The 14,593-nt window shown below is 44.9% G+C and overlaps 1 protein-coding gene across 3 annotated transcripts in view; it reads right to left on the bottom strand.

Annotated features, from left to right (window-relative positions):
• LOC147748463 (A.superbus venom factor 1-like) overlaps nt 1–14,593 on the bottom strand; it is a 1,277,467-nt gene that overhangs the window by 738,567 nt on the left and 524,307 nt on the right. For all 3 annotated transcript variants that reach the window (XM_086962056.1, XM_086962049.1, XM_086962065.1), the window contains 2 exons: nt 8,011–8,157; nt 6,801–7,013 (listed from right to left, as the gene is read on the bottom strand). In XM_086962056.1, the coding sequence (XP_086818182.1) occupies nt 6,801–7,013; nt 8,011–8,157 (360 nt within the window). The remainder of the gene's footprint in view (nt 1–6,800; nt 7,014–8,010; nt 8,158–14,593) is intronic.

The raw sequence follows: 14,593 nt of genomic DNA on the forward strand, positions 1-14,593 counted from the left end.
CCACAATGCTGGCTCCACCTCCTGCTGGGCGGCTGAGGACCCTGCCCCTCACTCTGAAAGGAAAGATGCAGCCAGCAAAACAAAGTGCTCAGGATCCACCCAGAACTGGTTCAGACCGGGCTCAGGGCCCACATGCACTGAGAGAACAAAGACTTTAGGGGTATAAGTACAGGACCCCTGACAACAGAAAATTAGATCATCCTGGAAATCAAGAAGGAACCTCTGCCAAGGAGAAAGCTGACTCTGAAGAAGGAAGACTGTCCTGCTGTTGCTCTGCTGGACTGACCTGCTGTTGCTTTGCTGCCAAGGAGAGGGGAAGGACTTTGCTGTGAGCTGTGTCCCCTGTCTTGAAGGAATCTCCAAGGGCCTGAGAAGAGCTGGCTCCCTGTTTTGAAGTCCCAGGAACAAAAGGACTTCACCCCCAGTCTCCCTGAACTCTGCTGAGAGAGTTCTGTCCTTCCTAGAGTGCTTGATCCAGTTGTGGGGCCTCTGGAAGTTGAACCTGAGCTGGGAAGCTTGAGACTAAGCTGAGGAACTTGTGAAGCTGAAAAGTGTCGCATCGCTCGCTTGCGGAGCGCATCCCCGACAGTGCGAGAAGTTTCCCGCCGCTACGAAGGTCGAGATCGGCGCAGCGTCTGACATCGCTGCCGGAGCCGTCGCACCCTTCGTTTGCGGAACGCACCAGACCGGTGCGGGAGAATCGAACATCGCTGCGAGTGTCGTCGCAGAGCCTGTCGTCGCTGGGTGAGATCGCCGCACCGCTTGCTTGCGGACCGCATCACGTCGCTGCGAACATCGTCGCAGAACCATCGCATCGAGGAGCTGCGAGAGAGAGGATCACCGCTGGACCGCGCATCGTCGCCCCGGAGATCGTCGCAGCCCCTACGAGATCATCGCATCGTGCCTTTGCGAGAACAGACTTCCCACGGAACCTACGCACCGGAATCTACGCAAGCTGCCTTCCTCCCCATACAGACCGGATTCGTCGCAACACGCCCGCTGCTGCAGCGGGGCTGTCGCATCGCCTCCCCAGGGTCTCAGGAGTGACGCATCGCTTGTTTCCACCGCACCAGCTTCCTGCTTGTGGAACTTTGTTGCATCTAAAAGGTACTGTGAGTAAACGTGACGCAACTGTGAACTTTTCACGCATCTGTGGATTATTTTAACGCAACTTAAAGAACTTTGATTACAACCTGAAGAACTCATTTGAAACCATATCCTTGAACTGTGTATGTTGGATTTTTGCCGTTTTGGTCTTGTGTAGTTTAGAATAAATATCTTTATTTTCCTAAACTGTTGTGGAATCAGTTTGTGGTGTTTTCACTGTGTTACTGTGAGTGTTGGTACAAATACTTAACGCATTGCCTCTGGTTAGCCTAGACTGCTCAGGCCAAGCTACCTTGAGGGCGAGCAGGGGTTATCTGAGAGGGTTATCTCCTTGTCCTGACTAGAAGCAAGGGTCCCTATTTGGACATTGGTACCTACCTCTGCCAACTAGAGACCCCCAGTTCTAACACTGTTTATCTCCCTTCCTCTCCTGGAGCCGATGGTCCAATTGCACTGTGAGGTCGATGAGTTTGTCACAGGTATCCGGCATATGCACAACCTGAGCGAATACATCCCTTAGTTCTCCTCACAACCCTTGATAGGATAAGGAAGTTCTTTTTCCGTGGGACAATCAGTCTCCACAATGAGTTGTTTAAAAGTAGTGATGCATGTAAGCAGATCTTGTGTACCCTGCTTCAGTGTGATGAGTTTGTTGTCCAATGAGAGCTGGTGCGCCTTTCTATCGAAGAGTTTGCACATTTCCTTACAAAAGGTAGTAAAGTTGCATAACACAGGAAAATCCCTCTTGATAAGGGGGAAAGACCAACTAGCACCGTTCCTTCCAAGATAAGACATTAGAAATGTCGTCTTAGCCTGATCGTTTGGGAACACTGCAGGTTTGCACATGAAGTGCAGTTTACTCTTCCCTAAAAAAATACCAAACTTTTTGGGATCCCCCAAAGAACCTTTCAGGGGGGGCTAAGGGCAACTGTGCAGGCTGAATCACTTGAATGGTGGATGTACCTGCTCCCCCTCCCTGGAACTGTGCCGACTGCCCTGTCTCTGTGTCATGCGAGGTGGGAGGCGGTAGGGTCCAATTCCTAATATACTGTGTCCCTCGTGTAGCTGTAGGGCTGCCACTTCTCTCTACAAGGTGCCCATCTCATTTCTCAATTCTAAGTTTTCTCCACGAAAGGCATCCACATCCATCCGTAATGCGGTTAAGGTTTCCAACACTGAAGTAAGAACAGTGTTGGTGTCCATCGTTCAGGCTGTAGGTACCCATGGGCTTGTCACTCTTTTACAACAGAGAATGGCTAACCACTAACCTCTGAAGCCGGGTATAGCAGGAATGATGGTAGATGCCAGATAACCCTTTCCCCCTTATGGAACCATCTGCGAGTAATTATATACCCACTCCACAGGTTATCCCACCATAGGGGAAAGGGAAAAAAGGGACAAACAAAACAAAAAAGGTGCAGCAGCAGAAACCCCAAATGGGAAGGTCTTCAGGAGTTGTAGATTTCCCTCCTACGACTGCCCCATGTTCCCTGTAAGTGAGACACAATGAACATTCATGAAATCTCTCCCTATGCCACCATAAACGAAAATTTCAGATGTGTGATAACGTACAGTCAACACTGCCGCAGGTATCCAGATACAAAAGGCACAAAAGATTTAAAAAAGTAAAAGAAAATCAAGAGGTGTCTACCTAATTATCAAACAGGATAAGTTCTATATTTATTTTTATTTTATTTTTTATTTATTTGTGTCATTTGTAGAGCGCCTGAATCACCCCACATGGGGTATCTCCACGCTATAGATGCAGCCGGTGAGGAATCTGGGCAGAGTATGGTCTTTAGTTTTTTCCGGAAGCTAAGGTAGTTGGTGCAGAGGCGGATATCCAGTGGGAGCTGGTTCCAGTATTGGGGTGCCAGATGGGAGAATGATTTACCTCCCAATCTGGATTGTTTAATTCGTGGGACGACGAGAAGACCGTTCCCTCTAGAGCGGAGAGTCCGCATGGGAGAGTGTCTGGTCAGTTTATTTGAAAGGTACTCGAGGCCTAATTGGTTAAGACTTTTGAACACCAGGCAGCAGATTTTAAATTTGATCCTCGAGCGGATTGGCAACCAGTGGAGTTTGTGCAATAAAGGCAGAGAGGGGGTACGGTAGGGGAAGCTGGTTACCAGGCGGGCCGCTGTATTCTGTACCACCTGAAGGCCATCCAGGTCAGATTCTTTGGCCGCGATCAACAGAGCATTGCTAAAGTCCAAGCGACTGAGGACCAGGGCATGAACTAGAGTTTTCCGGGTGGACGAGTGGAGGAAGTGAAAGACTCTACGGAGGAGACTCAGTGCGTGAAAGCAGGCGCGTTTTGTGGTGGCTATGTGTTCACTGAAGTTGCGTTTATTATCAATTAGGATTCCTAAATTTTTGACCGTTGGTTTGGGGGAAGGTGCCTGGCCCAACTCTTCAGGCCACCAGCTGGGGGACCAGGTGAATACTGCATCTCAGAAGAGCATTATCTCCGTTTTTCCAGCATTAAGCTAGAGAAAATTCCTGCTCATCCATGTTGCTATCGTCCTCATGTCTTCTAAGAAGATGTTTTTAGTATTTGGGGTCTCTTTGTCGAAGGTGAGGAGAAGCTGTGTGTCATCAGCGTAGGTGAGGGGGGAGAACCCGCTGTCCCTGAGAAGGGCAGCGAGTGGGGCGACATAAAGGTTAAATAGTGACGGGTGAGGCATGAGCCCTGCAGTACTCCCTTGGTCACTGGGGTGGTTTGAGAGCTAAAGGGACCAAGTTGAACAGTTTGTGTTCTTCCATTAAGGAAGTCCCTTAATCAGTCAAGTGCAGTGCCCTGGATCCCAGCTGTTACCAGTCTGTCCAGCAGGATTTGGTGTGAGATGGTGTCGAATGCGGCGGAGAGGTCGAGCAGTACAAGAATGACCGCTCAACCTGCGTCCGCCTGCATGCGATTGTCATCGATCACTTTGACCAGGGCGGCTTCAGTACTATACTTGGGGCGGAATCCCGATTGTGTGGGATCAAGACAGTAGGAGGATTCTAGAAAGTTTGTGAGGTGTGTGTTGATGTGTTTTCTACTAATTTGATGTAGAGGGGGAGCAGAGAAATTGGCCGATAATTGGTGATGATGTCAGGGGGAAATTTGTTGTTTTTCCTAATGGGCATTATTTGAGGCACTTTCCATTCAGCCGGTAACTTGCCTTCGCTGATGGAACTGTTCAAGACAGCGCAAAGGGGAGCAGCCAGATCAGCAGCAAGTTTTTTGCCGTTTTGGCTGGGAGAAGATCGTTAGGAGAGCCTGATTTGACTGTGATGAGCAGGGATTCAGTTTCCTGGATAGTCAGAGAGGGGAATTTGTCCAGAATGTAAAGGCTGGGTAGATTGAGAGTAGGGTCAGTAGCTATGTTCAGGTCGAGATTTGCATGCGAAATAGATATTTTCTTGTATATTTCATCGATTTTATTGGAGAAGTGATTGGAAGTTTCATCGCACAAGTACTGAGTGGATTCTTCAGCGGGGCTGCAAGCCATGGGGTTGATGAGACTGTTAAGGATCTGGAGGAGAGTTTTGGGGCTGTTCCCGGCTTGCTCTAATTGGGTGGCTATATGCTTTTTCCGGGCTGTTTTGAGGTTTTTGTGGTAAATATCAATGGCGGTTTTAAATTTCCTCTTGTCGCTGACATCCTTAGTGCGGCACCAGCGGCGTTTGAGCTGTTTGCATGTACTTTTCTCTTCTCTGAGCATGGGTGTGTACCAGGGGGTCTGGGGGCGTTTGGGTGCGTGAGAAGGGAATTTAAGGGGAATAGTGGAATCAATGGTAGATCTTACTGCATTGTGTAGGGCCATGAGGCGATTGTCTACTGTGTCTGCGGCTGACTCCTCGGGGGGAGAAAATTGTTTGTGGAAGAGGTCAGGGGAGAGTTTGTGCCATTGTCGGTGAGCCTGTCTAGTGGTTTTTTTTTTGAATGCACGTTCGTATGGGCCATTAGGGTTAAAATTGATTAACGAGTGGTCTGACCACAGAAGAGGACTGGTGCTGTTGTAGATTGTGCCTGGCAAGTTGGAGAAAAACAGGTCAAAAGTATGGCCTGCAGTATGTGTAGGTGCCTTATTATTTTTGGTCAAAGCTAAGGCAGTCATTTCTGACAGGAGAGCGGTTGTTTCAGGGTCCTCCTCAATCTCACTGTGGATATTGAAATACCCCAGAAAAAGGAATTTGCTAGAAGATAATGCGTGGGGGGGGCGATCATGCTTATTAGAAGGGATAGGGAGGGGAGAAGTGAACCAGGCGGGTGGTAAACCAATGCCCCTTTCCAACTTAACTGACAGTGGATGTCTATTCTGAATACGAGGATTTCTATGATGTCATTACAGAGTTGATCTATCAAGATGGTCTTTATAGGGTCTCTGTAAATTATGGCAATGCCACTACCTCTTTTGCGTGGCCTGTCTGCTTTCAATATATGATAGCCATCTGGGAGTGCAGTGGCGATGGCAGAGGTGGAGGCTGGTTTAAGCCTATGGAGGCTGGTTTAAGCCTATAGATAGCCCAACACTAATAATGTTATTCCAAAGAAAAGGCAAAGAAGAGGTACTTATCTTAACTGCTGATAATCCTTGTGTAGGGTATCTCCACTTGTCCTTAAAGAGAGTCTCTATCTCTCTTACACGCGGTTCCAGTGTGTAGGGAGACAACCAATTATAAAAAAGGAAACAAAAGCAAAATTAATACTGGCCTCAATATTCCAAGCCTCTTTTAAGCAATGTGGTAATTTAGCAGCCAGAAATACTGCAAGAGCGCTCTCGTGAGCTGGTAATGTCTTTTTTTCAGCCTCGGGGCTCAATATACTTCAATCGCGCTAAATGCACGTATTCAGGAAGGTTTTGATACAATTCTCGTATGTCAGCTCCAACGCGAGCAAATGGTCTTGAGTTTATTGCACTACAGCATGGGAGCAGGCTGAGAGCTGCCTGCATCACGGAAAGGAAGAGCGCGCTTCAGCGTGGCGCTCATCATAAGCAGACTCTCTCTTGAATGGCTTGAAGGCTCTACTAGTGTCTGAAAGCAGAAGGCGGCAGAAATCCAGGCAGCCGCTTCAGGACAGGTGATTCAGAGCAGCTATCGGCAGGCCATAAATGTTCACAGTGACGAGCCCCTTTTCTAAGGTAGGAGTGGCTTAAATAGGAGAAAGGAAGAAAAGACAATTCATTTCTCCCTAGGCAGTATGGGAGATGTAGTCGCGCTCATTCATCCTTCCATTCTCCTCTGGGAATGTTATGTGCAACCCCCTTCTCACTCGATCTATGCTGAACCATGACAGGCAGCACCATATTCTTATAAATATGGTGCAGCCCTGTGTTTCAGAAGTGTCAGAGGATGTTGTTAAGCAAAGGAGGCTAACAACATGCTCCACCACTTCCCTTGTACTTATGACCTTCAGATTGATGAACCCCAGAACCCTTTCCTAGCCCAGGTTCTAGTTTAGTCTTATTCGATGAACATTAAGAAATGTGCTCAGCCTAATGATAACTAATGGAATGACCCTCAGCACCCCCTTCTAGGTCCATTGTTCGGAGCTGGATGAATCTTAGAACCCTTCCCATGCATCAGCTTTTCTAGTCTTTGTTGAATGAAGCTCAAGAGCTTACCCTCAGCCTGCCCCAGGAGACCAAGCCACAGGATCATCCCTCTTCCCTAATTTCCCCATTGCTTCAATGTGTCCTTACTATGTAAGTGAAGGATTTAATCTGGTTCTCTACGGTCGGGTCACTGCTCTTCACATTGAAGTTCACGTCCAGGTTGTCCTCCACTTTCAGAGCATTGGCTTTGGCTCCAATGTGAAGATAGTTTGTGGAGTATCCTTGACCCTCGTAAGCAATTGCCTTCATTGTTGCCTTCGCCTGATGATTATCTTGGTGTAGTGGATGTATTGTGACAACCTGAAAAATAAACATCATCAAAGTTAGATCACTTTTGGCAGAAACAATGGCTTAAACTTTGTTCCAGATATGCCAGCTGAACACAATTACTCTAATGTAACAGCTCTGTAAGCCTGTGATTCCTCTGTGTCAGTTCGTGGCTTTGCTCTTAGGTTCACAATGTTTGCATTGTATCCTATTTCTCAGCACCTTGGTCTCTTCTCAATTCACAACAACACCAGAAAAGTTCTAAACTCAAACAACTCAGCATTTTAGTGTCTGTTTCACATTCTGTTCCTTGTCTCTTTGTTTTCAGATTACTAGGGAGTCCACAACTCCACACAGTAGATATTTTACTCTTTCCCTTAGCACCCCAATACCTGCTCTGTAGTTTTGTTCCTCAGCCTTCAGATGCTTTCCTCACTGTGTTACCTCTCACTTTAGTAGCTGTGTTTCCCTCTGTTCCACAGCACCTGAGTAACCTCACATGCTTGACTCTATCACTTGCATTGTCCATGTGATAGAAGTGTTCATCTGCACACGAGGCTCATCCCTTTGTGTGAGGGTAGTTTTGTAACTGTGGGTGTGTGATAGTTGTCAATGTGTGCAAGTGGCAGATAAGTGGCCCGGTAAATTGCAATTCTTGCACAAACACATGGAATATAATATATAGTGAAAAAGATCCAGAACTACTACAACATGTGGATTTTGCATTGGTAAAATCCAAACTCTGCACGCTACGCACAATTTTCAGGGCATAACCTCAGGATACATTTTAGTTAAAGTACCTAATAAATTCTGAACAACTCAGTGTTTGATTTTATCAGATGCAATTACTACTCAAACGATTCTAGGGCACTCATGATCAGGCCTCAAAAGGGAGAATTATCTCTGTATGTTTGAGTCATCACTCAGAGTGTGAAGATGTTCCACAGTTGGTGACTTCAAGGCCTCTGTGTGATGAATGTCTATCTTTGTGTGAGGTATGGTGTTTCAATTTCAGCATTCAATTACTCACAGTAATAAATAGCTCATTTATATTGGCTGCTGTGTTTATTGTCAACGTAGTGGTACCATCTTCCTGAGTACTGCCTTCAATGTTTCCAGGGGTAGCAACTACTGGGACACGGTGAGCAGGAGAGCCATCAGGGTTTGTAATGAAGACCTGAGAAGAACACAGAATTTGGTGAGGTGGGACATCTGCTCTGCGACTAGAGTTTAGATAATCCAACACAACAGTTATCCCCATCCTGAGCAGAACATTGGTAAAACCTTCATCAAACACTGGCTCAATAAACAATATCATCATCAACAGGAAACACAAACTTATACAGAAACAGTAAGAAATAACAAAGAACACGAGAAACTCAGAACCATGGTCCAGGTTTTGTTTCTATGAGTAATTTAGTGATCATTGGTCAAAGTGCTATGTAGGTGTGGGGACAAGAAAGAAGTTTTAAATTCACTTGCATGAGTGTTTTTCTTGCCAAAATACATAATAAATGGCAATCTTAGTAATATGTATTCCCATTTGTAGTCACTTTCCTTTTTGTGAACTCTTGGTTATGATGTGGCTATTTTTTTATTCTTAAACGTTGCCCCAAAACACAAGAAAAAATGTGTAACCATAGTTATGCATTAGTAAACCACCAACACAGCAGTCTACTCAACAAAAAGATAGTACTGTATGTTTTATGATACGTACATCTCTGGGCATAAACAGCAGAGAAAACACAAATAACAGCTGTATTAGTCACAATAGACAACACAGTCTTAGGGACTTGATCCCGCATTCCCATACCAATGTCCTCCAAGCCCATAAGAGACACTAATCCCAGGTCAGAAGCATCTGTACTCAGACCCACCCAATCAATCCCAAAAAATGCAGAATCAACTACAGCAGTGGAACTATTCCCTCTGCAAACATCAACCTAGTGAACCCCTCACACCTTCCAAGAAACTTCTTCCACAAAGGAATCAATTGACATGTATTGTTGTTTCACCATAAGTCTAGAAGGGGGAACAATCCTATTGCTCAGCATGTTCAGTCCGTTGTAATGTACAGCAAGTCAAGTGCCAGGCTGGCCATAGCAGCACCGGGCGTTTCCCAGGCTGGTAGAGGGGTGGCAGAAAGTTTTCTGGTTGTGAGGGCAGTTTTTGTCACCGAGAGCAGGTTTTGCAGCAGTGCTGCAAGATCGGCCCCCTATAACAAAATCGGGCATGGAACTTTTTACTAGTACCCCCCCAGGGCCGGTTGAGTAGCAACCTGCCTGGGTTGGGTGCTATTCCCAGTCAGACCCTGGGCAAGGCCATGTTCTTCGGCCAAATTCTGTGGAACAGATGTGGGGATAAAAATATCTGATCTTCCCTACAGAGGATCCCCTTCCACGGAACCAGCTATTTCAGAATCTTATCCCTCGTTCCCATGTCAATAAGAATTATCAGCTTTCCCACTTACTCCTGGGTGTTACTTAAACCTTCAAGGGTCCGATATATCTTTTCTGTTTAATTCTGTGGAAATAGTTGTTGTGACCCTGCAGCATCCCTACATGTGTCCCTTACTTAAATTATCTAGACCTCTTACTCTGGCTTCCAGCCTCATTCACATTCTCAACTGAGGAATTTGATTCTGTTTTCTGGTGCTACAGGGCCACCAGGTGAGTTTCTGCATCGACAATGGCCTGCTCGGTTCCAAACCCTCTTCCTGTCAGATTTGTCAACTTGGCCTCCGAGGCACTGACCACCCTAGCAATGCTTCCAGCCTGTCACTCAGATCACAGGATAGCGTTGCCATTGCGATGACTGGGGCTCTTTTGACTCTCTGTTTTATAGGTTAATTAAAACAAGAAGCACTGTTTTCTGCTGCTTCTGAAAATAGCCCATAGGTATATTTTAAAATGGGCATGTCTTTGTCTTTAAAAACATAGGACACCAAGAACATAATCTTTTGTCAGTATGTCTAGATCAACAAATGAGATCTGTAACAAGCGCATTGCATGTTATACTGAAATACTCACTCATTATAAAGATAGTGAATGCATAACGTGATTTGTATTTGGAAAATATTGGAAATTGTTTAAATAATGACAATAATTAGCCTTCAAAGTCTAATTAAAATGAATATAGCCATCCAAATGAAACATTGTTAAACTAAAGAATAAGATTATTTCAATTGAAATGTTACATTTCTAAAAATAAAAATCATGGAAGGTTAAAGCACCATCAAGTAGCAAGCTTGATAAAATATGGACAAATCATCAATGTAGTCGAATAAATATGAAAGATGTTTTTGCCTTTTTTTTCCCTCTCATTTATTTTCTTTCCTTACTTTTCACAGTTTCTTGCTTTGTAACTTGCGCCCACATGCATCAAAGTCAATTGCATTCGCAAACGGTGCGAATCGCAATTTTCGGCCGTTGGCGAATGCAATTGACTAATTTGGAATGCATCATGCATTTCGCATTTAAGAAATCGCAATTTCAGATTTCTTAAATGCAATGCATGATTATTTTTAAGTTGCAAATTCGCAATTTGGAAGGGGTAAATTAGCATGAAGTTGAACTTCATGCTAATTTACCGAAAACTTTCAAACATGCACTAGTTTCATATTTGAAAATTTTAATTTACACACACACATGTCCTTGGGTCATGTGTGTGTGTGTAAATTGCACTTTAAGTTAAATTTCAGGGGTGCAGGGAGGGGTTCTTTGGACCCCCCCTGCACCCTTGAAATTGCATTCACATTTTGCGATTCGCAAAATGAAATTCACAAAATGTGAATGCCTTCCCATTGATTCCTATGGGCCCTTTGGCCCATAGGAATCAATGGGAAGGGATTTCCTTAGTTGCGATTCGCAAATTGTGAATCGCAATTAAGGAAAAATACCGTATAGCTAAAATAATTGTGAATTTTTCATGCATTGCCGTTTGCGATTTCTAAATTGCGATTCCTTAATTTTCGCAATTTAGGAATCGCAAACGGCAACAATGATGCATGTGGCCGTTGGTCTCTTGTTACAAAAAAAAGTAAAAAGCCTCTGGTGACCATGGTGGACTTGCTAGAATCATCAGGCAACTATCACATTCTTTTTCTGAACTGAATTAGAGAATATAAACAGTTTCTTTTAATACAACCTCCACAGCATTCAGATTAACAATACTGCCAGGGGGTAAATGTGATACTTCACAGTATTTCAATTTTCCTAAATCTGGTGGGGTTCATAAAATGCTTTCTATTATGTTGCCCGTGCCAGGCATGCAAAATCATTTTTGTTTAGTAGAGAAGTGTTCTCCTTGTCAAAGTGCATCACTTCCATGAAATTTGCAGAACATACAGCTAGAGGTACAGAGACGTAAATTGTACTTCCTTAGTCTACCTCTGTAAGCCCATTCACAGATTATTTAAAATAAATCTGTCTGAACAAGGCAATGAGACCTTCTAGAATAACATGCTTGTTACTCAAACTTATGAGCTTTTGTTACTAGAGGTTAGACAACAAAAGCACCCTGTATACTTGTCGAGAGAAGATCTTGACTCTGTAATGCGTACATCTGGGTCTGGCCAAAGTGGGTTTCAGAGTCCATCTGATGCATTGTGGAATGCTGCATAATAGTTATCTTTTATCAAAGTAGCCTCTATTTGCACCTGATTTGTAAGCTTGAGGAGCCAGTTTAGCTTCATCCTCAACCTAGTGCAGTGCATGGGAACTCAATACAGCCCTTTCAAAGCTACTTGGAGTCACTTTCAAACCAATGCACGTCAGAATCTTACCCTAGAAGGTAGTCTTTCTAATGTCATCATTTTGGAGGCACCTGATTCCCCTGTTCTCTTGCCCTATCAATCACTCTTTCATTTACCTTGTTGCTCAACAAATCAATTAGTAACTTACTCACTTGCTCATTCACTCACACACATTCCAAACATTTCTTCCTGTTCTACCCTGGCATCTTCATACAGAGCTGCATGGCAGCAAAAGGGAAAATAGGATAGCATTGCTGACAAGTGTGGTCCTTATTTTTCCAAGAAAAACACACTACTTGAAAGAATAAAACTTGCTTGGCATGATTATATGGCAGCAATAAATGCGTTCGGAGAGGCATAACAAGGACTTTTCAATTCATCTATGGAGATCAAGAAGCTGGCCATCTATGGGTATCTTTACCCTCATATCCTTCAGGGAAGGAAGTAAGGGCTCAGTTAACTGATACCTCACCCTAATTTTAAAAGACAAGAGGGTGTAGAGAGCTTATTGGTTTTTTTATACAATCTGCTATCTCATCCTCTGTTGGTACTGTAAGTTGGAAACAATGAGTGTAGTGGCTTGTCACCCAGCCCACTGCAAGATGGTAGTGAAACCTGACTGCTCTAACTGAACATTCTATCCTTCAACCATCAAACTATTGATCTCTGCCCCCTTCAAGCCTAGACCTTTGATCAGCGTGCACTGCATTTCCCAAAAAGCCACGGCAAATTTAAAAATCAAGCATACGAATGGAGGTCCAATTAATGAGGCTCTACAAGAAGCGTTCAATCTAGATACAAGGCTGGTTACTTGCTGACTGTGTATACTGATACTTAATTTTACAGAGGCAAACATGAATCTAAACTGTGCTGTTGGGGAAAGAGTCTTTACCACATAATCTTTGCCACACAGGTCCTGTACCACAGTCTCTACCACGGAGGTAAGTCCCCCACAGGTAAGTATTCGTACCTTTACCACTCAGCACTTAACCATGCATATAAGTATTTTTTTTTAAATACCTCACCTTTTATTTTATTTAAAACTAAGTGGTTTAAACAGATTAAAGCATGCGCATTCCTCGCCAGGAATGCGCATGCGCGGGGTCCCGCGCATTCGCAGTTTCAAGAAGAAGGCGCGATAGACCAAGAAGAGATAACCCCGCGATAAGGTAAGTGTTTTAAATCTTATTTTAGGCTTTAATCTGTTTAATTTTGGGGTGCGGGACTCCGGCGGGCCGCAGGCGGGTGTGACGTAACGGAAATGTGCGTAGAGGCACGTAAATTGGTTCAATTTCCGTGCCTCTCCGCGAAAGTCCCTTACGTGACTTCCGCCACCTCTAGTTTGTAGGTGGTTAGAGGAATGCATGAGTAGTGGAAAGGGGTTTGTAGCTATCCATGTGTTCAGTACTGGGGTACCGACTGAATAATTAAGGTACTGCAAGGAGAATTTATGAGTGTTTGGGTTTTGTTGCAATCTTTGGATTAGTATATGGTGCTGGATGGCTGACTGGAGGAGTGCATAGGGAGAGACAAGGTGATTGCTGGAGTGTATAGGTACTGCTTGGGTAATTGAAGGTTAGAAAGACACATGTGTAGGTGGTTAAAGGATTGCATGCGAAGTGGACAGGGGTTTGTAGCAGTGCATGTGTTAAGGCCTGGGTCACTGCATGAGTACTTGTGTACTGACTGAATGAATAGAGTACTACAGGGAGAGTGCCTGGGTGAATTTATGAGTGTTTGTGTTTTGGCACAGCATTTGGATTAGTACATGGTGCTGGTTGGCTGACTAGAGGAGTGCATGGATAGTGACAGGGTGTTGGCTGGAGTTTATAGGTACTGCCTGGGTAACTGAAGGTGTGAAAGAAAAGTGTGTAGGTGATTAAAGCACTATTTAGAAAAGGGGGTGGTGATGAACAGAGTGTCTGAGTTAAACAGACCACTCTTACCCAGTCCTAAGATCAGGGCTTGATCCATCACCGTTATTTATCTCACTGCCCCATCCCAGCTCAGAACCTGGCTATATGCAAATCAGTCTGTCCCTGGCCCAGTGCATCATGGGAACAGGGCAGACTAAACTACCAAGCCAATTCTTCACCAGAAAGGAGACAAGCTACCGGGGACCGGTTTCTGGCATTTCAGCCTTCTTCGGCCCGGCTTGCTTGAATCCTGATGGAGCAGTGAGAAAGGGACTCATGTCTGAGTATACCCTGCCACACCTATAGTGGCCAAAAACGATTTAGAAAAGGGGGTGGTGATGAACAGAGTGTCTGAGTTAAACAGACCACTCTTACCCAGTCCTAAGATCAGGGCTTGATCCATCACCGTTATTTATCTCACTGCCCCATCCCAGCTCAGAACCTGGCTATATGCAAATCAGTCTGTCCCTGGCCCAGTGCATCATGGGAACAGGGCAGACTAAACTACCAAGCCAATTCTTCACCAGAAAGGAGACAAGCTACCGGGGACCGGTTTCTGGCATTTCAGCCTTCTTCGGCCCGGCTTGCTTGAATCCTGATGGAGCAGTGAGAAAGGGACTCATGTCTGAGTATACCCTGCCACACCTATAGTGGCCAAAAACGATTTAGAAAAGGGGGTGGTGATGAACAGAGTGTCTGAGTTAAACAGACCACTCTTACCCAGTCCTAAGATCAGGGCTTGATCCATCACCGTTATTTATCTCACTGCCCCATCCCAGCTCAGAACCTGGCTATATGCAAATCAGTCTGTCCCTGGCCCAGTGCATCATGGGAACAGGGCAGACTAAACTACCAAGCCAATTCTTCACCAGAAAGGAGACAAGCTACCGGGGACCGGTTTCTGGCATTTCAGCCTTCTTCGGCCCGGCTTGCTTGAATCCTGA

This window comes from Lissotriton vulgaris, chromosome 1_1 (genome assembly GCF_964263255.1).
Source record: "Lissotriton vulgaris chromosome 1_1, aLisVul1.2, whole genome shotgun sequence".
In the NCBI taxonomy this organism is placed as follows: Eukaryota; Metazoa; Chordata; class Amphibia; order Caudata; family Salamandridae; genus Lissotriton; species Lissotriton vulgaris.